This window comes from Tiliqua scincoides, chromosome 3, assembly GCF_035046505.1.
Source record: "Tiliqua scincoides isolate rTilSci1 chromosome 3, rTilSci1.hap2, whole genome shotgun sequence".
Classification (NCBI taxonomy): Eukaryota; Metazoa; Chordata; class Lepidosauria; order Squamata; family Scincidae; genus Tiliqua; species Tiliqua scincoides.
Genome location: NC_089823.1, coordinates 178,844,839 through 178,869,781, shown reverse-complemented (window position 1 = coordinate 178,869,781; position 24,943 = coordinate 178,844,839). Strand labels below are relative to the sequence as shown.

General features: G+C 42.7%; 1 protein-coding gene and 1 pseudogene across 2 annotated transcripts in view; both read left to right on the top strand.

The window, feature by feature from the left end:
- Positions 1-24,342, top strand: part of LOC136644498 (inactive pancreatic lipase-related protein 1-like) — a 28,070-nt gene extending 3,728 nt beyond the window's left edge. The window contains exons 4-13 of one of the 2 annotated variants that reach the window (XM_066620425.1): positions 1,040-1,174; positions 2,089-2,197; positions 6,896-7,015; positions 7,970-8,089; positions 15,648-15,766; positions 16,991-16,993; positions 17,457-17,583; positions 18,215-18,326; positions 21,996-22,163; positions 24,279-24,342. In XM_066620425.1, coding sequence (XP_066476522.1) covers positions 1,040-1,174; positions 2,089-2,197; positions 6,896-7,015; positions 7,970-8,089; positions 15,648-15,766; positions 16,991-16,993; positions 17,457-17,583; positions 18,215-18,326; positions 21,996-22,163; positions 24,279-24,342 — 1,077 coding nt within the window. The remainder of the gene's footprint in view (positions 1-1,039; positions 1,175-2,088; positions 2,198-6,895; positions 7,016-7,969; positions 8,090-15,647; positions 15,767-16,990; positions 16,994-17,456; positions 17,584-18,214; positions 18,327-21,995; positions 22,164-24,278) is intronic. The other variant, XM_066620426.1, reaches the window with a different exon arrangement.
- On the top strand, positions 7,191-7,311 carry LOC136647254 (5S ribosomal RNA; annotated as a pseudogene).
- Positions 24,343-24,943: the final 601 nt, after the last annotated feature.

Genomic DNA, 24,943 nt, shown 5'->3' with positions numbered 1-24,943 from the left:
TATGTTGAGGCCTCCTTGGGGTAAGTCCGCATTGCTGTCATGTGTCAACTTGGACCTGTGCCAGCAATATTGCCGCCAAACCTACACTCTTTCTGGGTCTGATCCATCCTCCCCACTGCCCCATTGCCTCCCCGCTCCGCTTACTCCCCATCCCATTCTACCCCTTCCCCATCTCCCTCCTGACCCCAGCACAATCTTCCTGTCAATGGCAGGCATCAGCTGTCTGTTGTCATGTGGACCCGGCTGCTCACTGCTTGCACCAGTGGCCAGGCTGTGCTTGTGGGTGCTGCTGCTTTTGTGACAGCTGTAAAGCCATTTACACAGCTAGAATGCTTGTTCCAGCAGTGTAAACAGCCTGTAGGATTGGGCTGTTTTTTCCCAATCAGGGCAACATGAGGAACTTGCTTGGAAGAGAGTGCAAAAGAAGAGCCAATAAGGCAAGTCTTCTAGTTTGCATGGAATTTCCCTCATCCCAAAGGTTCTGTGTGTTCCTCAGAGAACTTCAAGGGCCCCTGCTGACTTCCTTGATGTTAAGAATTGATGTACTTATTTAAGCAAGTTAGCAAGCAAAACAACCTATTGATGATAGTTATTCCTGAGGAGGTTCAATAAGTTTGATTGATATCAGAGGTAACTTGATACACTACGATATGTCTTGAGAGCCCCAGTTCTAAGAGCTTATCCTTGTGGGAGTTTCCCACACTCTTAATACTTCAGCAGCACTGCAGAAAGCAGAATTCACTAAGAGACAGGTTCCATGGAGTTGGGGTAACATCTCCCAAAGTGGATTGCAACATATATGCATTCTCTATTCAGCCCGAGTATGCCTCTAAACACTGAAAGGGATGAAGCAGGGTTATTATTTATATTTAGGGCACAGAATATTCTCAGATAGACCATCTAGTACAAGCAAGAGAGTGACCAAGGTGAACATGCTCCTGTTTGTTGAGACCTAGGTGAAACTGTAACATGTAGAGCCAGGTAGATGTGTGGTGGCAGAAACCCTGCCTTGATGTTTGTTTTTCTGCTGTTGCATTAGAGAATGTTTCAAGTGGAAGATGTGAACTGTATCTGCATAGACTGGAGTAGTGGTTCCAGATGTGCATATACCCAGGCAGCAAACAATGTCCGCGTGGTGGGAGCTGAAGTGGCTTATTTTATCAATATCCTCAAGGTAAGGGAACTTACATTCACTATACCATAGTTATGGATCTTACAGCTACTGGAATATTTCCAGGCCAAGATATGTGAACTTGATGAAGCCTAGACAAAAATGAAATCTAATAACTTTCCAAGCAACATTTGATATGAGAAAGAATTGTTAGGCAAAGTGAATGTAGAGTTATTAAATTACCAGTTTTAGAAAACTGGGCATTGCACAAGCCAAACCCTTTTGCACATGTGTGGGTAACAATGGAGAAGGGGATAGGTATATGATAGTTTGCTTCCAGTGCAAATGCACTGCTGTCAATACTGAACAGCATATTGAAGTCAAGTCTAGTTCATTTAATAGAGGCTAAAAGATAATTACGGTACTTGCCCAAGACTTCTAAGCAGCCCATCGATAGACAGCTGGTTCAGACACTGACGTCCAAATCCAACAATTATTCTTTTCATGGGTACAGTACTCATCCCCAGCTCTGAAAAAAATGTTCATTGAATTCCTATTGATAAATGAGTGAGAGCTTAGGATGTAAGATATAAGTGGGCTGACATATAACATGGTGAAACCTGTAAAATATGAAATTAGAGGCCTGTGCCATGGTGACTTTGTGACATACTTGAATACCCTTGGGCTGAGCATCAAGTCACCCAAAACAAGTGTGACAAGTTTGTGCCTGCAGTGGATTGGAGCTGAATTCAGTATGTGGCAAACAGTAGCTGTGTGTTTGCTTTGCCTCGTAATTTGCTTACAATCGACTCAGACTGCAATTGCAAAACTGTCAAGTGTGAGATTGAATGTAGTTTTGAAAACATGGACTGAAAATAGCTGAACAAATGGTGAAGAACACACGAAACTCCTTCACCTATACCACATGCGGTCTGGTCTCCCTCAACCCATGCATACATTCTGTTTTCCCCCATTAGACAAAATATGGATACTCTCCTTCCATGGTACATTTCATAGGCCACAGCCTTGGGGCACATGCAGCTGCTGAGATGGGGCAAAGAGTACCAGGAGTTGGAAGAATAACTGGTAGGTTAATGCAATATGTCACAAATCAATATGAAACCAAGAATTGTTGAATCTTATCTTGCATGTTGCAGTGCTGTAATAATAGTGGCCAATTATACCAAATTAAGAGCATAAGAACCAACAAATGTTAAAACACATAAGCATGAATATCTGTTGCATATTCCTTGTCTTCTATAGAGTGACATTTGAGAACCCAGCAGGGTAACACAGGCTACAATCCTATCCACACTTACTTGGAAGTAAGCCCCATTGACTATAATGGAACTTACTTCTGAGTAGACGTGCATAGGATTGGGCTCCCAGTCTCCTGTCTCCAAGAAGGGGGAACTTTTGGCAATTGCCATCAGGTATAAACAGATCAATTGTGAAGAACCTGGGAGTAAAGCAGCCTGTCAGTGTTGCACAATAGTTTTTGATGGGGATGAGCTGAAAATGTCCCCTATCAAGCAGTCATTTTGGTTGATGCTTAGAACGAAGTAGGCTGGGGGTTTCAGCCAAGCCAAATGGTTCTGAGAAAATCAAATGGAAACAAGTCTCTATAGAAATACATTTCAAATGCATGAAGAAGACTACACAATTGATGTGCAAAATTTTCATATTACAACATACATTTCTCATGATCCAGCATTGGCAATTCCCATGGGGACATGCTCTTACGAAATTTTTATACAATCTGCTGATAAACCAATAGCGGAACACTTGACTAGCTGCACAGATCTATTAGCTGCAAAGCCATCCTGAACCTTCTAGAAAGCTTTTTTGCTATTGTAAAATTCACAGAAGTTGCAAAGAGAGATTCTTGCCTGGCTCAGCAGTGGGTGGCAATGGATGGAGATTCTATCTTTTAGCTCTCAAACAGGTACCTGCTTGCTGTAAAAGTGATTTTGGCTGCAACGGTCAATTATATTATTATGTTTGGTGAAGACCACATACTAGGTGGTTGCTGCTTTGGAATACTGCACATGGGACTGTAATAACCACATGGGGATCAGGTTGCTTGAGCATTTCGGCCATATAATGAACAGCAATCTTTGACAAGCAAGGCGGGGGAAGAAAAAGCTTGGAACTAAGAGACAGCCAGTGGCGTCGCTAAGGGGGTGCGGGCCGCACCGGGTGACACACTGGGGGGTGACGCGCTTGCGGGGTGACGTGCTAAAATCTCAGCATTAGGAGCTACCTTGTCATGCCACATACCTTTGGATGCGGAATGTCCAGCGGAGTGCAGTGCAAAAAACCGAATTGAAATCGCTCCTTTCATTCAAAAGTTATGGCCAAAAAGCCAGAAAGAAAAAATTTATGGAGCCCTATGGAAAGTGAAAGTGAGCCGTATTGCGCATTTACGCATGAGTAGGTGTACTTGCCTTAGTCCATCGGAAAGGGCAGGCGAGAGGACTCCAACGACACCAGAATGGTCTTGATCCAATTAATGCAGCCCAAAAAAACACCCGAGGAGGTCCCTGCCTCCCTCCCAGCTGCGTCTATTGAGCCTGAAATGAAGCCACGTGGCCACGTTTACTCGCAAGTAGGTGAACTTGCCTTAGTCTGTCAGAAAGGGTAGGCTGAGAGGACTCTAAGGACATCAGAATGGTCCTCATCCAATGAATCAGCCCCCAAAAACACCCAAGGAGGTTCCTCCCTCCCAGCTGCGAGTCTATGGAGCCCTATGGAAAGCAAACTCAGCCACATGGTCGCGTTATTCATGAGTAGGCAGATGTGCCTTGACTGGTGGTCAGGCCAGGCAAAGGGGAATGTGAGGCCACCAGAAGGGTCCCAATTTGATGGAGCTGGAGTGCAACAAATGCTCCAGAAGGCAGCCTCTCCCTCCCCACTAAAAAGGACAAAAAGTGGCTTGAACCGGTAAAGGGAATGTTTTCTATTTTGCACTTGCAAAGCCAGGTGGGGCTTTATCTTGATATGCCTGAAATAGAAGAACTTTAAACTGGGCACTGGGGAGGGCTGGAAATCTCACTGATTCTTTTTGGGGGGGTTGTTATTGCAGGCAGACTACAGAGTAAGCTTCATTGACCACTATGGGACTTACTTCAGAGTAGACATGCATAAGATTGGGCTCACAGGCCGCAATCCTACCCACACTTTCCTCAGAGTAAGCCCCATTGACCACAATAGGACTTACTTCAGAGTAGATTCACTTGGTGGAACAGGACTGGCTCCCCCTTATTTAATTATTTCTTTTATTTTAATTTAATTATTTATAATTATTTATTTTAATTTGCTTGATGATGTCACTTCTGGCCATGACATCACTTCCAATGGGTCCTAGACAGACCGTCATTCTAAAAAGTGGGTCCCAGTGAGAAGTAAGAGAACTGCTGCAATAATGTGTTAGTAAGTTGACATAGGGGTGTGTGTGTGTGCGCGTGGGTGAGACACTACAAATTTTCAAAATCACCAAAATCAGAATTTGGAGGAATAATACCATCATGTTATATATCAATCAATGCGTAATTTCATGCAGAATGCAATGAAACAAACCACATTGAAATATCTGTGTTCTAACAAAAGGTACAGCCAAAAAACCAGTGGGGATGGGGCGATGGTACATCACCATGCCCACCACCTGGGGCGTTGCCCTTTCCACCGTATGGGGTGACGCGCAGGTCTCCCGCGCCGGGTGACGCGAATGCTAGTGGCGCCACTGGAGACAGCTTGCTGTTTTTGCAGCTAGAACCGCCACCTATCCAACTTTCTAGTGCTGCTGCAGCCATGCTGATAGACATGTGTCCCATGTGGGGCATGTAGGACATGCTTCCTGCAGGGAGTGGGGGAGTCACAGAGCCCCCCCCCCCAAGGTAAGGGAGTGTTTGTTCCCTTGCCTCAGGGCTGCAATGGCACTGGGAAGTTGGATAGGATTGAGCCCTAAATCACATTAATAAGATTTATTTTAAAATGTTGATTATTCCATGTTACATAACAGCAGGTTTGACTACGTTATACATTTTATCAGTTACCTATTTTGACTTCTCATTCGTAACACAATGAATTTTTTACATACCATAAACTAATTTCAAATTCAAATTACTTAGTAGTTTTCCACTAGATAATTTTTTCGAAGGTCTTGGGCTTGATGCCCCTTGAATCAAAAGTCTGACATAGTCAACTTAACACCAACTTTACATATGCTGCTGGGAAAGGAAAAATGTTGCTTGTTACTCTAAGGGCTTGCCAAATATTTAAGCTGCTGCATATCAATTTCAGCTTTCAGTAAAAAAAAAAAAATCAAGTAAATCAATTTCAAAATTATGTAAATAAAAACAAAGAGAAAAATCAGTACTGGAGGAAAGGGGAAAATTAATCATGTGAAAGTCTTTAGAAAATGTGGACACACATTTCAGACTTTAGGTCCCAAGCATAATATAATCAAGCTATTTGGAAACCTTAGCCTACTTGCTCCTCATTTATCCTATTGAAACTAATGAATCACAGGCAAAAAAACCCAAAAACATTTTTGTTGCCAAGGAAGTTTGAACAGATTTAGGATATTTTTGGGGGTGCTAAATCAAAAAATGGCATTGGTTTTGCCCGATTGGCTGCAGTTTTAAGAATGCATCATGCTGATTCAAGCATGATTATATGCTAATTCAAGCAGCTTCCTCATAAGAAAGCTGACATCATAGCTTCCTCATAAGGGAGCTGCTTGAATCAGCAAATAAGGTGGCTATGTCACATCCCCCAAACTTGAACCAATCTGGCAAATCGATGCTATTTATGAATTCAGCACCCTAAGTATACCCAAGAATAGGTCTAACTTTTAAGACAACAAAATGTGTATAGGCCTGTATCTTATGCTTCAGTATCATCTAGTACAGTGGTTCCCAAAGTCCTACTTGGACTTTGGAAACCCTGTAAGTCTTTGTGTGTGTGGGGGGGGGGGAGCAATGTGATCACTGCGATCATGCTGCTGCCAGGCAGGGAGTGGGTTTTCACTTACCTGGGGGTCACTGGCTTTCCAGAGGGTCTGGGAAGCCTGTGACCCCTCTCTGCAGCCCTTCCTGTGGCTTCAAAATGGAGAAAAAGGAAGAAGAAAAAACACACTTCCTGTTTCAGGAGAAAAACTGGATCTTTTCCCTTTTTTCTACATTTTTAAGCCTTGGGAAGGGCTGCAGAGGGGGTTGCAGGCTCGCCAGACCCTCAGGCGAGACATAGTATGTGAAAACCCACTCCCTGTCCGACAGCAGTGGGATCATAGTGATTGTGTTGCTGCTGATTCCCCTTAAGAAGGGGGGTCCTTTTCTGGTTTCCCTAGTGGGTCATTGATAGGATTGTGCCCTAGGTGTGCAACAATGGTTGCTTCTCTTCTTGATGTATCACAGCAATACTGCCTAAAAGCACTTGTGCTACAAAACTAGGAGTAGGGCGAGTAATTCATCCCCAGCATGGCAGACAACAGGCCCTCAGGATAATTGGAGCTATCGGCATTTGTGCAAGCCTGCTCTTCAAATCTATATTGGAATACATTTCATGGCTTTTCGGCCCCACCGATCACACATTTTATCCTACGTATGTGTCATCTGTGGCTAACCCATTTTATGAATAAACTCTAATCCATGAAATCTTATGCAACATTAAATCAACTGATTTTTAATGTATTAAAAGAATTTTGGTTGGATTTTCTGCAACTAACTAATACAGTTACCCCTCTCTGAAAGTTGTTATGTATTAAAATGTGTGATTTTATAGGACTGGATCCTGCTCAGCCATATTTTCAAGGCACACCAACTTCAATCAGATTGGATAAAACCGATGCTGAATTTGTTGATGTTATCCATACTGATTCAGCACCTACTATTCCATACCTGGGTAAGTAGCTAAAATGTACAATGATATGTGTGTTCAACAGGTTGTATGCACCCAGTTCAACATGATTAGGGAAATTTCAGACAGGCAGCCAATTTAAGTTACTAGATCTCAATGAGAGTTTTCCTCCCTCCCTCCATCCTATTCCCTCATTACTAACAAAAGACTCATACAGTACTTCTGCTGTCAACTGTTATCCTGCACATGCCCGATCTCATCTGATCTTGGAAGCTAAGCAGGGTCAGGCCTGGTTAGTACTTGGATGGGAGACCGCCTGGGAATACTGGGTGCTGTAGGCTTATACCATAGTCTTTCGAGACTGAAGGTTGCCAACCAGCAGAGGAAAAAAAGAGGGTTTTTTCCCCTAATTAAATGTCTCTGCATATTTCAACTACCCTCTTACGAGACTATGAAGTATTCAGAACTTCCAGATTACTCCCTGTTTATACCTCGGTTCCACTATGGGTAACAGTCTTGTTACGGAGACTCCCACTGGACTAAAAACTATTGTCAACCCCCACCAACCTCTGGCTTCCAACAACGCTTCTTTATTTCCTCTGCCCTGTCCTTTTTGCCCTGTAGCATCAACATGCACATTCAGGTTGATCTCACAGGTTGGAATTTTGTTTTAAAAGTGTAAAATGTGTGATTATATCAACAGTCAAAAAGATAAGAGAAAAATTTTTTTTATTGTACATACTCTTTGTACATACTACTGTATGTACTACTGTAGTACATACAGTACTACAGTAGTAAGTATATACATGTACATACTACTGTAGTAGTATGTACATATTGTACATACTACTATACTCTTGAGCAAAGAGTGTAGTAGGTTCCTTCCCAGTATATGAAGCCAAAAGCACATATTCTACATAACACCTGTAGGGAGATGCCATAGTATGCTTGAAGTATTCAAATTTAACATACGCTAATCCTAGGCTTTCAATATCCTAGGCTTTGGAATGAGCCAAGCTGTGGGACACCTTGATTTTTATCCAAATGGAGGAGAATATATGCCTGGATGTAAGAAAAACCCAGTTTCGCAAATAGTGGACATTGATGGAATCTGGGAAGGTATGTATCAAGAGAGCATGATGAAAAACTTCAGCTGGTGTGTTTACACAGCTATAGCAAAGATGCCAGTGACTGAGGCTGTAGTCATAAGAACATAAGAAGAGCCCTGCTGGATCAAGCCAAGGCCCATCTACTCCAGCTTTCTGTATCTCACAGTGGCCCACCAGATGCCTCCAGGAACACACAAGACAACAAGATACCTGTATCTTGTTGCCACTCCCTTGCATTCAGAGACCCTAAAAACACTTAGGATGCAATCCTAACCTGTGCTGGAACAGGCAAGCCAGGAGGCTTGCGCTGTATCTAGCACAGGATTGTGGCCAGAAGTGGCTCAGTCAGAGGTAAGGGGAAACGTTTCCCCTTACCCCTGGGTAAGGACTGCTGGCCACAATGGGTTTCCTTGGACTTGCGCCACCTCTGGAGGTGGCACAAATCCGAGGAGAGAAGAGTGCCTTGAAGCCGCTCCGTTCCCCTGGGAACAGGGTTGGGATCCAGCATAACTGCCCGTCCGCTCTCCCGCTCCATCGCCCGCCCTCCCCCTGCCCAGGAACGCCTCCCTCCCTTCTCCTCCCCGCCCCCCATGCTTACCTTTTCTGCTTGTGTCAGCGCAGCACAGGTGAGCAGACACAAGCGGCTGAGGGGAAGCCGGCGCAGAGACTTATGTCAGGCCGGTGCTTCTTGGAGCTCTGGCCTGGCTTCCCCTTGAGGAGGCGCAAACATGCTTTACGGTACATTTGCAACCATCCTAGCCTGGCATAGGGCGCAGTTTGGATTGCACCCTTAGTCCTAAAAACATTTATAGGCATACCCTGTTATCTACAGTTTCAGTTATCTGCAGTTCCGCAGAAACTGGGGACACCCTTAAAAAATTGTAGGGAAAGAAAACAGCTGAAAATAGCTCAGTCTACCTTTACATGGTGAAACTGCTGAGTTTTGATGTCTCCTGTGTCTCCTCCCTTCAATCAATGTCACCCCAGAATACATCACTCCAGGTGGATTTCAAATACATTGTACATGCAGCAGCATGCAAGAAAAGCTTAATGACCCATTGCCTTGCTGCAGAGCAGCACTGGGAGGGGCCAATTTGGAAGAGAATGTTGTGGTGATACTTAACCCCTTCCCCACTGGCATTTGATTTGCATTATATGCAAATTACTCTGGACTTTGTGAACTAGAATATGACAATTCTAATTGATTCCAATGGAACAACTAATGACCCTATCCTATGAGCCCATTATGATAGCCTTCCCCAGTCATAACTGCAGTAGTGATGCTGCAAACGTACACTGCTAAGCAGAGCCTGGGAACTGGCTGCAAAAGCTACCAGCTGCTTCCAGAACTTCTTAATGGATCATTCAGACTCTGTCAAGGTAAGAATGATGGGGGGGGGGGGGAAGGTTTCTATATGCAGGGAAGGGGTAATCCTGGTCAGAGGTGATTGCTCCTGTTAGCCTCATGGATAGGCCAAGCCTGACTGTGCTGTGTGTCTGCTATGCAATTTCTAACAAAGACGTTTTCTTCAGAGAACCTCATGAGGAACAGGGAAGAATGGGTTTACTCTGATGTAATGTTTTAGTTCTATGAGAGTTCTCTAGAATGCAGCTTATGGAGCTTACTTAAACATGTCAGTTTATTTCAAATTATATAATCAGTTTTTAATCTTTGTTAACTTAATTTTAGAAAACAAAAAGCTACCAAATATAGCTAAGGGCTATCCAGTTATAGAACTACTCATCTGCTTTATCATCATCCCCACAAATTAGGATGTTGTTATACTAAGCATATAGTGAGTGCTTATGAATTTTGTCACTGAAATATTCCAGACTGCATCATTTCCATCCAACCCAGAGCCTCCTGTCTGATCAGTTTTACCAGAAACTCTTTTTTTTTAAAGTAACTTAATAGGCATAGCATATTTTCATTGAATGATATGTCATCATGATGGCAGATTTCTAAAAAAGAAACAAACTTAATTATAGTTGTTCCATTGCATCCAAAGCTTTCTCCAATTAGCCTACAGAATAGAAACAAACAGGAATGAATTTGATTGCGTGTCTCATCCAGAAAAGCTGTCAGACAATTAATGGTGGAAGTAAATACTGCTTAAACTGTTCCAATAGTTTGAAGACTGAGGAAGGAACATCATTCAAATCTCTTGAATCAGTCAAATCTGTGGCAGAAACAGTAGGATGGAGGGAAAGGATAACCTTAATATTTGATTATGTTATTGCACTTGCAATTACTGTTATTGGCAGCTAAAATAATTATATTCTGTTATGCAGTTAACTCGTCATCATGGAACTGAAAAAGAACAAAGTGTTTTCAATTCTGCTAACAGATGGGCAGCCCAATCCTAACCTGTACTGGTGCAGCCAGTTCACATGCCCTGTGCTGTACCCAGCACTAGTTGGGAGCCAGGTGGAGGTCTCCTTGGGGTAAGGGGATATTTTTCCCCTTAGCCTGAGTATGCTCCAGCCTGCACTATGGGGCTACTTGGATTTCTGCCAGCTATTTAGCTGGCATAAATCTGAGCGGGCCCTGTGTCTGCTTGCCTAGCCCAGGAGGGAGGACAGAATACGGAGAGGAAGCCTTTGCTGATCCCTCACCCTCCAGGGCCCAATCCACCCTGTTCTACCCTCCCCCTCAAAGCACCCCCTCCCCACAACCCTCTCCATGTCCCTGTGCTGGTCTGTGCAAATCCTATCTGGTACCAGCACTGCTGACTCTCAAGTTGTTGCAAACATGCCTTACAGCACTTTTGTGACACTCTAGGCTGGTGTCAGCAGCTGCTACACCGGTGGAGCACTCCTTTAGGATTGTACTCACAGTGAGATGGGACTGAAAGAGATCAGTGGTCCTATACTTTTGATATTGTACACCCCTCACTTGCAAATTTGACTGCTGATAGTTCCTTAGTATTGATTCCAACGGATCAGAAAGTTGTGTGCATTTTCAATTGAGTGCAGCCTACTGAGAGAGATATAGGGAACTACTCTAGCGTGCAAATGTTTCTACATCTTTTAACAAGAAGTTTCCCTGACATCCAGTTCTGGTATGGGTATCAAATGCTGCAGAACAAGAACTCAGCTCTGGTTTAGTTTCAAGCACTGAATGTCAAAAGGTAGAAAAAAACACTGTCAGGTGCTGGAAATCACTTAAGGCCCAATCCTATCCAATTTTCCAGCACTGATGGAGCCGCAATGCAACCTCAAGGTAAGGGAACAAGTCTTCCCTTACCTTGAGGACTCCATGACTGTCCCCCCATCACAGAATGCAGGGCACACCCTGTTGGTACAGCTGCATCAGTGCTGGAAAGCTGGATAGGATTGGGCCCTCACTGAGTATCATAGGGCAGAATCCTAACCAGGTCTACTCAGAAGTAAGTCCTATTTTGTTCAATTTTTTCTCATGTGGATGTGGTTAGGATTGCAGCCATAGTGACATTAATAACAGGCTGAGATAGATACAGAGTGTCTCAAGAAAATGTACACACACTTTATAGTGTCAAATTGATAATGCTATAACTGACACACATGCACATTGGGGCAAAAAATCAAAACTTTAGATATAGGCTGATGGGTTCTGAGCTGTCTGTGACAGATCAGGAGAGAGATCTTGGGGTGGTGGTGGACAGGTCGATGAAAGTGTCGACCCAATGTGCGGTGGCAGTGAAGAAGGCCAATTCTATGCTTGGGATCATTAGGAAGGGTATTGAGAACAAAACGGTTAGTATTATAATGCCGTTGTACAAATCGATGGTAAGGCCACACCTGGAGTATTGTGTCCAGTTCTGGTCGCCGCATCTCAAAAAAGACATAGTGGAAATGGAAAAGGTGCAAAAGAGAGCGACTAAGATGATTACGGGGCTGGGGCACCTTCCTTATGAGGAAAGGCTACGGCATTTGGGCCTCTTCAGCCTAGAAAAGAGACGCTTGAGGGGGGACATGATTGAGACATACAAAATTATGCAGGGGATGGACAGAGTGGATAGGGAGATGCTCTTTACACTCTCACATAATACCAGAACCAGGGGACATCCACTAAAATTGAGTGTTGGGCGGGTTAGGACAGACAAAAGAAAATATTTCTTTACTCAGCGCGTGGTCGGTCTGTGGAACTCCTTGCCACAGGATGTGGTGCTGGCGTCTAGCCTAGACACCTTTAAAAGGGGATTGGACGGGTTTCTGGAGGAAAAATCCATTATGGGGTACAAGCCATGATGTGTATGCGCAACCTCCTGATTTTAGGAATGGGTTAAGTCAGAATGCCAGATGTAGGGGAGAGCACCAGGATGAGGTCTCTTGTTATCTGGTGTGCTCCCTGGGGCATTTGGTGGGCCGCTGTGAGATACAGGAAGCTGGACTAGATGGGCCTATGGCCTGATCCAGTGGGGCTGTTCTTATGTTCTTATGTTCTTATGTTATGTACATACTGCCTATGGTGTATACAGAAACAAATGTTTGACCCATAGTTAGTTAGTTAGTTAGTTAGGGGCAGCCCAATCCTAACTTGCACTGGAGCAGGTAGGCCAGTGTGCTTGTGCTGTATCCAGTGCACGTTTTCAGGCAAACAGAGGCTCAGCCAGGGGCAAGGATAAATGTTTCCCCTTACCCCACGAAGAGCCAGTGGGGTTACTTGGATCCAAGCCATCTTCAAAAGTGGTGCAAATCTGAGCAGTCCGGGACTGCCCTGGTCCGCCTGGGAACGGGGTCAGGATCTGCCATAATAGCCAGGTCCTGGCTCCGCCTCCTGCTCCCCTCCCTCTCGCCCCTGGGAATGCCCGCTGCCTGCCCTCCCCTGCCCCAAAACACCTCCCTCTCACCTTCCCCACCCTCCCCCTGCCCCCCAGACCCCTGCACTGGTTCAGCTAAGGCAACACAAACTTACCCCATTGGTGTGGGGAGGCTGGCATGTGCCAGCTTGTGCCAGCTTCTCTCCTCTCCCAGTGGTGTGAAAGTACTTTACAGCACTTTCACAACACTGGTGGGCTAGCGCAAGGAACTTCTGTCAGCCCATCTCCTTTTTAGGATTGTGCCCTTAGTAAGTTAGACAAAGAGCTTTAAAAATGTTCTCCACTGGCATCTATACATGGCCGACATCAGTGACTAAGCCACATGTATGGGCTGGGATGGTTCTGCACATCTTGTCCATTGTGACCCTTAGATGTTCAAGTGTTGCAGGTTTTCTACAAGGAAGTATGAATGAATTAAAGTGTATGTAGGTTTTTTTAAGACACACTCTACATACAGCTACCAAACACCAACCATCAAAAGTAGATTTCAAATACTATCAGATAGCTGACTATCATCATCCAGGTATGAATGCCTGTTGTTGCAAATTTGATCTGTATGGGGTATGACAATTATTTCAACTCCGCTCTACTTGCCTGTTTGTTCAGTGTAATTGTTTAGTGAGTTGATGAACAAATATTGTTTCATTGAGCCTTATGAAATTGCATTATTAACCATAAATTTATTGATTTATGTATGTAAAGAGGTTTCAGACCTCATTGATAAATTAAAGATCAATAAGTCACCGGGCCCGGATGGCATCCACCCAAGAGTTATTAAGGAATTAAAGAATGAAGTTGCTGATCTCCTGACTGAAATATGCAGCTTGTCCCTCAAAATGGCCACAGTGCCAGAAGATTGGAGGACAGCAAATGTCATACCAATCTTTAAAAAGGGAAAGAGGGGGGACCCGGGAAACTATAGGCCGGTCAGCCTAACATCTATACCAGGTAAGATGGTGGAATGCCTCATCAAAGCCAGAATCTCAAAACACATAGACGAACAGGCCTTGCTGAGGGAGAATCAGCATGGCTTCTGTAAGGGTAAGTCTTGCCTCACAAAACTTTTAGAATTCTTTGAAAAGGTCAACAGGCATGTGGATGTGGGAGAACCCGTGGACATTATATATCTGGACTTTCAGAAGGTGTTCGACACAGTCCCTCACCAAAGGCTACTGAAAAAATTCCACAGTCAGGGAATTAGAGGGCAGGTCCTCTCATGGATTGAGACCTGGTTGAAGACCAGGAAACAGAGAGTGGGTGTCAATGAGCAATTTTCACAATGGAGAGAGGTGAAAAGCGGTGTGCCCCAAGGATCTGTCCTGGGACCAGTGCTTTTCAACCTCTTTATAAAAGACCTGGAGACAGGGGTGAGCAGTGAGGTGGCAAAGTTTGCAGACGACACCAAACTTTTCTGAATGGTGAAGACCAGACGTGATTGTGAGGCACTCCAGAAGGATCTCTCCAAACTGGCAGAATGGGCAGCAAAATGGCAGATGCATTTCAATGTCAGTAAGTGTAAAGTCATGCACATTGGGGCAAAAAATCAAAACTTCACGTATAGGCTAATGGGTTCTGAGCTGTCTGTGACAGGTCAGGAGAGAGATCTTGGGGTGGTGGTGGACAGGTCGATGAAAGTGTCGACTCAATGTGTGGCGGCAGTGAAGAAGGCCAATTCTATGCTTGGGATCATTAGAAAAGGTATTGAGAACAAAACAGCTAATATTATAATGCTGTTGCACAAATCAATGGTAAGGCCACACCTGGAGTATTGTATCCAGTTCTGGTCGCTGCATCTCAAAAAAGACTTAGTGAAAATGGAAAAGGTGCAAAAGAGAGCGACTAAGATGATTACTGGGCTGAGGCACCTTCCTTCTGAGGAAAGGCTAAGGCATTTGGGCCTCTTCAGCCTAGAAAAGCAATGCCTGAGGGGGGACATGATTGAGACATACAAAATTATGCATGGAAACGATAAAGTGGATAGAGTGATGCTCTTTACACTCTCACATAACACCAGAAGCAGGGGACAACCACTAAAATTGAGTGTTGGGAGGGTTAGGACAGACAAAAGAAAATATTTCTTTACTCAGCGTGTGGTCGGTCTGTGGAACTCCTTGCCACAGGATGTGGTGGCGGCATCTGGCCTGGATTCCTTTAAAAGGGGATTGGATAAGTTTCTGGAGGAAAAATGCATTATGGGTTACAAGCCATGACGTGTACGTGCAACCTCCTGATTTTAGAAATGGGCTATGTCAGAATGCCAATGCTAGGGAGGGCAGCAGGATGCAGGTCTCTTGTTATCTGGTGTGCTCCCTGGGGCATTTGGTGGGCCGCTGTGAGATACAGGAAGCTGGACTAGATGGGCCTATGGTCTGATCCAGTGGGGCTGTTCTTATGTTCTTATGACCAAAAATATGAATAAAACACTGTGTGAAGATTTCTAAATTCAGATAAATATGTTTCCCATGTCTAAAGACTCAGCAGTCTCCAGAATAGGCTATTAGCCATAGTTCTCTCCAAATTTATTTTTGTTCATCCCTTAATGCTGATACATACCCCAACCTCACAAGTGGATGGGAAGCAGTGATTTAGTTCAAGTCAATTTTTCATGTGATAATGATGAGCGATCAGACAGTATTCCATTCCATTCAGTCCAAGAACTGAAAAGTGATCCTTATGGTGTGCGCATAGCCTTGGCCAACCCACATCATACAAAGAAAACAGTCAAAAGATAATCTACAACACATAGCATCTGTTTCTTTTTCATAGGAACCCGTGACTTTGTGGCCTGTAACCATTTGCGCAGCTACAAATATTATTCTGACAGCATTATATTTCCGGATGGATTTTTGGGCTATCCCTGTGCTGCATACAACTTATTTGAAACAGTAAGTTATTTAGGTGTCCTGGAAATACTGGGCTATTGCCTCTTTATCCACATAAAGGATTCACAAGGATCCTTTGCTGTTCTGTATGTTTGAGAAATAAGACTGAAGATTGGTTCATGTATAACGCCAAATCATCATTTGGCATAGAGCAGGGGTGCCCAAACCCCGGCACTGGGGCCATTTGTGGTCCTTGAGGACTCCCAATCTGGCCCTCAGGGAGCCCCCAATCTCCAATGAGCCTTTGGTTTCATGTCTGTGATGCAGCAGCGGCAGTGACGGAAAGGCTGGCCTTGATTTGTGCAAGGCCTTTTATAGGCTATTGCAAGACCTTCATTCATTCATATGATCCATCTCTAATATATTCATTTATGTAAATTTATTCAAATTTGAAATGTAAATTAATTCTTTTTCCCCCGGACCCCAACACAGTGTCAGAGAGATGATGTGGCCCTCCTGCTAAAAAGTTTGGACACCCCTGCCATAGAGAGACAAGTGCTCACATACCCCAGATAGTTACTTCCCGGTTTATTGCCTCTGAACTAGCAAACTATGGTTTGTGCTTGCTTCCTGATTGCAAGTCACAGTTTGACATTTGTTTGCATGTTAAGTGCGAGCTGTAGGTTGCTGGTTTTGATATTGTGGTAAACCATGAAGTGGCTAATTAAGTGCAGTATGCAAGGGGAAAGGAAAAGAGTGAGCTAAGGCTCAATTATATAATGTCAAACCATGGTTTAGTATTATGTGCGAACTGATCCTGTGTGTTCTGGCATTTAAAGGCAGTGATACTCATATGATTGGACAAGTCCATTAGTGGTTACTGAAATCTTGTGGGGAGGGTCACTGTCATAATGCTGAGCAGACCCTGTGAATACTGCAGATAGTTTTTCAATACTTACCTTAATTTTGGCATTATCTTTGGAAAAAGGACTATACATTCTAGGGACTATTTCCAGGATCATTTCTGGAAATCATGGTGGTTATACTGTTGTAAAATTGAAATATGTAGTGTAACTACCCTACCACCAAAGAACATAAAAGTTTAAAATAATCAAATTATAGGATATTATTTTTCCATGACAAAGGTTGCAATCCTAACCATACTTTCCTGAGATTAAGCCCCATTGAACAAAGTAGGACTTACTTCTGAGTAGACCTGGTTAGGATTTTGCCCAAAGAGCATTGTACATAACATGTACAATGTAACTTTATATTTCTGGCTTATAGAACGTGCAAAACTTTCAGATAATATTGACCATTAGAAGACACGCAAGCACTGTTTCCATAAGAACATGTGTGAAGGAGACACACAATTAACTCATATAAATCCCGAGCATTGTGGAAGCAAGGCTCAGATAACAGAGTCTGTAATGATGTTGCTTTAAAAAAAACCACCCCCCCAAAAAAACCTTTCATAATAGATTTGAAGACAATAGAACCCCAAAAGAAGGGAGGGTATTCAAGGTTGCCTAAGAACTAAACTGGTAGAAACCTAATAATTAGTTTTTTAAAACTGTCTTGATAACATGACAGGGGGTCTCCAGTCTGCTCTTAAACAAAGAAAATGTCATTGTTGCGGGGAATTATGCTGTGCAGCATTTTTAGGTACAGCTTTTCCATTGGTGCAATGTGCATGATAGAAATTACTGCACTAATGAAAAGGTATGAGTTTTTCCTGTGTCTGTTTTCGTAGAGCTGCTTTCCATGTCCCAGTGGTGGATGTCCTAAAATGGGTCACTTTGCCATTGAATTTAAAAACAAGATCACCTCTGAATTTCAGAAGCTTTATCTGAACACAGCAGATGCAAAGAACTTTAGCAGTAAGTTTCCGGTGTATGTTTAAACGTCTTGTTTGTAGTAAACACTGAGGATTGACTTCTGATACTGAGAGCTCCGAGAACTGCATGAAATTGAAGCAAGTTACAGTTTTCTGTACTGTGGTGGAGTTCCATATTGCATGTGGAGCAAGAAGTATGCCACATGTCAGGAAGTATCCTTCCAAAATCCATTGGAGCACTACCATGGGTTATACTTTTTGCATCAACAGCTACACTGATCCAGAAAGAAGATCCATAAAGATAAGCATTCAATACACACCCACATTTCATTGTGTCCTCTGGAGCCATATACACTCTATTCACACTGCAACATTCATGTATATACACTGTCTTGTATCATAGTCACTTTCTATGTTTTAGTTCGTGTATATAGCTATGTCTAGATCAGTGGTAGTTAGGCCCTTGGCCTCAGGATGATTGCAATGAATAAATCTGAAGAGAGATATTTTGCAATGTGTTTGATTTGATACTATTCCTAATCTATAGGTGGTCTAAAGACTTCATAGAAAAAAAGTATCAGCACCTATGATAAAGTGCATGTAGGAACAATAAGTTTTGAATAACAATGGGAAACCACCTGACTTAAAACAAACTCCCTATTTGTGGTTTATAGGATGGAGGTACAAATTGTCAGTCACACTCTCTGGAAAGAGTAGTATTCGTGGATACATAAATATTGCTCTGTACGGAAGTGGAGGGAACACAAAGCAATATGAGATTTTCAGGTAAATTCTGTGTTTGCAAAATTACCCATTTTAAAACGTGTGTTTCTATTCAATATTTTTTTTTTTTGTATTTTTCCTTTTTTTGTTTCTTTTTCTACTTGGAAATTGTGGTTCAGGTCACCTCATATTCAGAAAGAATATCAAACTGTCCTGAGCACACCTACAATTCTCAAAGGTGATGTTGTATTCTTTTTGAATATGGGTTGACCAGAACTGGTACAGTATTCTCAGTATGCTTAAGCAACAGATTTATAGAATGGAATTACAATACTCCGTGGTTCATTTTCAATCAATGTCTTAATAATTCTCAGTAAAAAAAAAATGCCCATTACAATGCTCCAGTCATCATTCTGTCATTTACAACTGATGCATAGGAGAAGCAAACGGGAGCATGCCAGCTAATTACACACACTGGATTATGTCCAATTATACACACGTGTTCATTGGACACGTTCCCACATCCCTTTAGTTTCCAAAGTGTTTTGCCATGTGGCATAAGAGTCTGTTTGGTAAACACAAGACCAATGCTCCCTTTGGGAACATGGAATGGGTTGCATGGGTCTTTGGATGTTGGTCAACAGCTGTGTTAGGGACATTTACCCCATTTTCCCAATTATTGTGTTGCTTTTCTTTATACTTTTGCTTGATACCCTTGCTTTATGCTTGATCTCCATTTGCCAGCATTAACTTAACGTTGCAGAGTGCAGTGTGTGTGACTCAGAATTGTGTGATTGTGTGAATGTGCATGCAAGGAATCACCCCTATTATGTCAGAGCACACATTTTTGACAAAAATCTCTTTGCCTTTCTGAGGGCATATGTACACCAGACTGATCTTTCCCTAGGGAGAAAGTCATTCCCTCTCCCTAGGGAACCTGAGAAACCAGGGCTGGTTTGTGCATGATGCAAGTGTTGACATTGCATTGAGCAGTGGGGTGGGGGGGGGAGTGTTGAACTGGTGGGTGTGCCCTGTCCCCTACCAGCCTGCTGCTTATCAAGCCACCATCTCCTCCTCTTTACCCTCACCCTCCCCTACTTGCTTAAGAAAATAGCAGATGGGGCAAGAGGGGGGCAGGTGTGATGATTTCCCCCTTACTTTCATTTTGCCTTTTCCTCCTTCTATTTGAATATAAACAGAAAGCATTTTCCTGCAGGTGACAAGGGGCATGAAATTTGCCCCACTTCAAGTGGCAGCAGGGCTCAGACTGGGCCTGGCAGGAACTGTAATTCTGTGATGAATGCTACAAAACTCTTAACATAATGTTCAATGCTGCAACCAAACCACAATTCCCCGGATCCTTTGGAGGAAACCATGATGGTTAAACCGGTATAGAATTGAATATTATATGTAGTAGTATAGCCCTAACAAGGATGCAGCCATGGAAAAAGAGTATGTTGCAGTGACCCTTGGGGGAGCAACCAAGCCCCCGGGCTAGGTTGCTGGATAAGTGCAGGAAAGAATCAAGGAGCCAAGGAAGAGACGAGAGACAGACTTTTAGATTCAAAGCAGAGAGAGAGAAAAGCTGATTCTACTAGCCTCCTCCTGCGTTTTTATTGTACTTGCAACATTAACAGCTACATTCAGTTCTCAGATAAAGCCACATTAGAATCTCATACAGGGGTGAGAACAATGGGTGCTTCTTCACAGAGTGCTGTATCAGCTATTGTCACACTTCAGCCTGGGAACTAGCATCCCTGTCGGTTTGCCAACAAGGGAGGGTTTGCCCGCAATTGCCATCGCACCAAGGCTTTCTGTGTGCTTCTGCTTAAGCACTTAAAAACACCACAAGAGTAGACAATTTTGGAAGCAAGAGTTGAACTCTAGCTCTAGGTAATAATATAATATGATCTGCATTCTGATTTCACTCTTCAAATCTAGTGCAGCTTCATTGGTTTCAAGGTAAGACTTGCATGGAATTTTTAAATGTTATCCCACTCACATATGGCCTCTCATAAATAAACACATAGTACCAACCCTTTTAAGCTGGCAGCTCTCTCTTTTCAAATGTCATCTGCTTCAAGGGGAAAGCCTTCTGTTTTCCAAACAGTTGTGATTTTCAGCTCCCACTTTTTGTTTGCAGAGACTGCCTGAGCTAAAAGCCTTGTTATACTATAGCTGTATAAACATGTCACTTCCAGCCTGCTATTTATTTAGTCCAGCCAGCAACATGTTTTAGTGCTGGAAAGTAGCTTTAATAGCAGGGAATTGTTACAGGACTCTGACACTAAATCATTTTTAACCAGGCTGAATGTATTATGGCTCTCAAACAGAATTATGGGAGGGGGGGAGAGACCCTGAAACACAGTAATATGCAAATCTGTACATCACTTTGCACAGTTATATATCTCTCTTCTTATTCCTGACAAGCCTTTGGATGGAGAGCTTCTGCAACATGGCCTTGATATTACCCGAGCTCAGCTATTTTCAGCCAGTGTGCTGTGGCCCCTGGTGTGCCACTGGTGTAACCACTGGTGTGCCACAAATGGTCTGCAGATGTGCTGTGGGAATTAAGAAGAGGGTCACTTATTATTAGGGCCATTGGAGGGTGTTAGCCCCCCCACCAGTAGCAGGTGTGCCTTGTCAATTATCAAAAAGCTGATGTTATGCCTTGGCAATTTTAGCACCTTGTCAGTGTGCTCTGAGATTAACAAGGTTGAAAATCCATGCCGTAGCTACATAAGAGGGCCTTGGCATGCAGAAGACCCCTGGTTCAGTTCCTGGCTTCTGCTGGTAGGATTGGGACAGGGTCTTGTCTGCAGTCTTGGCGAACTGCTGTCAGTCAGATTAGGCACTTTTGAGTTTGATGTACCAATGGGCTGACTCAGGATAAAGCAGCTCCCGTGTTCCTATGTGCTCCACTTATCCCCATTTACAACAAACAGTTCCTATTTTTTGGTACATATGTAACCCTGATGCATCACTGTGTAGAAGTAAACCTCAGAGTGCCAGAGGCAAGAGAGTGGTACCAGGATGCAGCTATCTTGTTGTCTTGTGTGCTCCCTGAGGCATCTGATGGGCGAATTTGGTCTGATCCAGCAAGACTCTACTTATGTTCTTATGTATTATCCCTATTTTTGCTGGGAGGGGGGGGGCATTATTAAAAATGTCAGAGTGAGTTCCTGATGTCCTCATTCTTCAGGTTTCAACCCCAGCTCCAATTTTTAAAGTTAAACCTGTGAGTGGTGGTGGATGCATCTTATTCCTAGTAAACATATGCACATGAAAATAGTATGCTCACGGTACAGCCTGTCATTGCATTTGCTGTAGATGCTGAAATATATCTCAAACTCTCAATAATATAAAACTATTCCATATTTCTAGTGTATTTGAAACCAAAAGCAGACTGGTGCAGAGCAGGCTGTTGCAGAATAAATGTCATATATATCATATATGCATGAACTTAGAACAAATTATATCATATTTTTTCTTCCAAGGGGGAAGCTCCACCCTGATGAGACTTATACTGAATTAATTGATGTAGAACTTAATGTTGGAACAGTTACTAAAGTTAAATTCCTTTGGAATAATGATGTCATAAACCCAACCTTTCCCAAACTGGGAGCAGCAAAGATTCTGGTGCAAGCTGGAGAAGATGGACATATGTATGTATACTAATTGAAACAAAAGAGGTCACCCCCCAAAAAATTATAAATTTGTTTTCTTTCCAAGGGGGAAGCTTCACCCTGATGAGACTTATACTGAATTAATTGATGTAGAACTTAATGTTGGAACAGTTACTAAGGTTAAATTTCTTTGGAACAACAATATCATTAACCCAACTTTGCCCAAACTGGGAGCAGCCAGGATTACAGTACAAGATGGAGAAGATGGGACCGTGTATGTATACATTTTTAAAAGCACCAAGTCTTAATTATTACAATACAATAATATTATATATACACCTATCTTGTTTTACTAAATAGGGAGGCAATGCAGTTTTACAGAGCTATTAAAAACATTCCTCATTTCTTTGAACAGAAAGATACTGATGTTTTAGCACATTATGAATACTTCTTTAACATCTTTTCACCTAATATTAAAATTATCTTATAAATAAATACTTTGAAGTACATAAATGACAATACAGTGGAATCACATCATACACACATTTAACTTGCATGGATTCAAGTATATGCACTTTGCAAATACAAAAAAATAAAGTTGGAGGGGAGAGAGAAAAACACAGTTTTAAAATAATGCAGTTCCACCTGCCATTCCACAGTGAGTCTAATACCCCAGAGCAAGTGTAAGACCAAAGATGTGAATCTGCTGTTCCCTCAGTCAGTCAGAGTTCCTGCATGCCTCTCATAGTATGATTCCGACATACTTCTCAGATTTAAGGGCTTTTCAAGGGTAATTGTCTATATGTGATTTTTACCTTATGCACTGACTTCAGAATCTCACCCCCCCCGCCCCGTGTAAGATATGATTCCACTGTATAAGTGCACCAAAGCTTGCAATTCAGTTGAAAGACTTATTATGTGAAGAGTAGTTTTTAATGGGGAATTATCACACTTTATGAAATACCAACATTTTTTCCTGAGCTTCAAGGCACCTGTTAGGGTATTTTTCAGAGCAAAAGGCAGGATAAATATTGCTTAAATAAATAAATGACTGATTGTGGCAGCAAGCACCTGTAGGACTTACTACCAAAACACACAAAAAAATTACATCTCTGTACAGTTTACTGAGTTGAATAAGACCATATGCTCCCATGCTCACTGTTCTGTGCAGAGAAAGGGCATATGTACAATCTGTGCCTTGAAACATCAGAAGCAGAACTATTTTGAGTGTTTGTGCCATCTGAAGCTTGGTGAGCAGTGATCCAAGCCAAGACCTTCTTTGTAGAGGCAGCATCCCTGAGGAGTCCTCTCCAAAAGAAAACCAGGCTGGCCAGCTCACCAGGCTGTTCCTTTCTTCCCAGAAAAGCATTCCCCTATTTGTCCCAGTCTCTTCTGAGATATGTATTTTAAAGAAATATTATTAGAGGATTTTTTTTTGGTAATTATCTACAGTTCGGAGGTTCCGTTACAAATTGATAGTTTGATTGTTGAATACTCTAGATGCAATTTAACAGATATTTGTATCCACTTTGAAAGTGGTTTTTTTGTGAGAAGTAGGATGAAAGCGTTAAAGCAGACATGGACAGCCCTGTTGATTTCCTTGGAAATCTGCATGAGTAAACAGAACGTGCAGATTAAGCTTTGAAAGGAGGGGAGCAAGCATTGCTAAATGTGAGAATTCTCAGACATCTCCACGACCCAAGAAATCGTGGGCTAAGGGTGGTAAAGTCTCCTCTTCCACCCAAACTGGTTCACAAATCCCTGAATGTTCTTTTAATATCATTTTAAGAAAGCTAACCAACCTCTTTCTAACAATTATATTTAGAGTATTGATACACTGCTTTTCAACAAAAAGTTCTCAAAGTGGCGAAATAAAGAAAAGATGGTTCTATGTCCCAAACAGGGTCATAATTGTTTTTTAAAACTTATTAAAAAATACAGCAGCAAACAGCCCTGGATAATATTTTTCACTTGAATATACTATCCTCACTTGAAGGGAGTACCTGGTTCCTCCCTTCACAACAAACCTGTGAGGGAGGTTAAAATTGAGAGAGAGTAACTGACCCAAGGTCACCCAATAAGCTTTATGGTGGATGGGGTGAGATCTGAACCCAAGTCTTTCTGTTTAAAGTTCAAAATTCACTACATCACACTGCTTCTACGCTGGGATGAACTAATGTAAGAGAAACACCACTGTGTGAAATAATGATACAAAATCAAAGAAAAATAAGAAATACAAAGAAAGTGAGTGTTCATTTATGTTTTCTGAGACTCTGTGATGCAAAAATAAAAAGCTATAACTTCCATCACAGTAAAAATCAGAATTGTGATATAAAATCAACATTAAAACTGTTGTACGTTAATGGTGTTTTTTTTTTTTCATTCTCAGATTCAATTTCTGTGGCAGCGAAACTGTGAGAGAAGAAGTTCTGCAAACTCTTACACCGTGCTAACAAAAGGCAAATTATATGCAAAGGCTCAGATGCCCAACTTAATAAAAGTGTCACAATGCTCTATTGCGCCGTTTCTAAGCCCTGGTAGTCATTATCTGCTTATTTATTACTTTCTATGGGCACTACTCTATGAAGTGAAAGGAATGATCTAAAATTGACTTGTAAAAGCAAAAGCCCTTTTGTCTGAGTGAAGGACCCAAGCAGAGCAGAGGCTTATTCGTCCATAGATGCAAGCGCATTGGAGCACATTAGGGAAGAAATCTGGATTCCAGACGCATGTGCAGTATATGGAGCAGGTTCCTATGCACACATACATGTGTGTATATCTGCTCCCAGAGGTGTAACATACCGTCCTGGCAACCAGGGCAGTGATGTCACAACATCATGCAACGCTGTGACATCACTTCCAAGTCCTCCCTGGAAGGTGGGAAACTCACTGCTGTGGCTTTGTGTGCCCCGTCCCTTTCCCTTTGGAGGTTGGGAGCAGGGATGGGAAAATCCAGTGGGGCTTGACTCAAGTCTAGAGTCACCACCCCCCTGCAACCCAACTTGAAAAAGAGTCATAACGGGGGCACTTTCTGAGTTGCTGAGTCACCCTTTA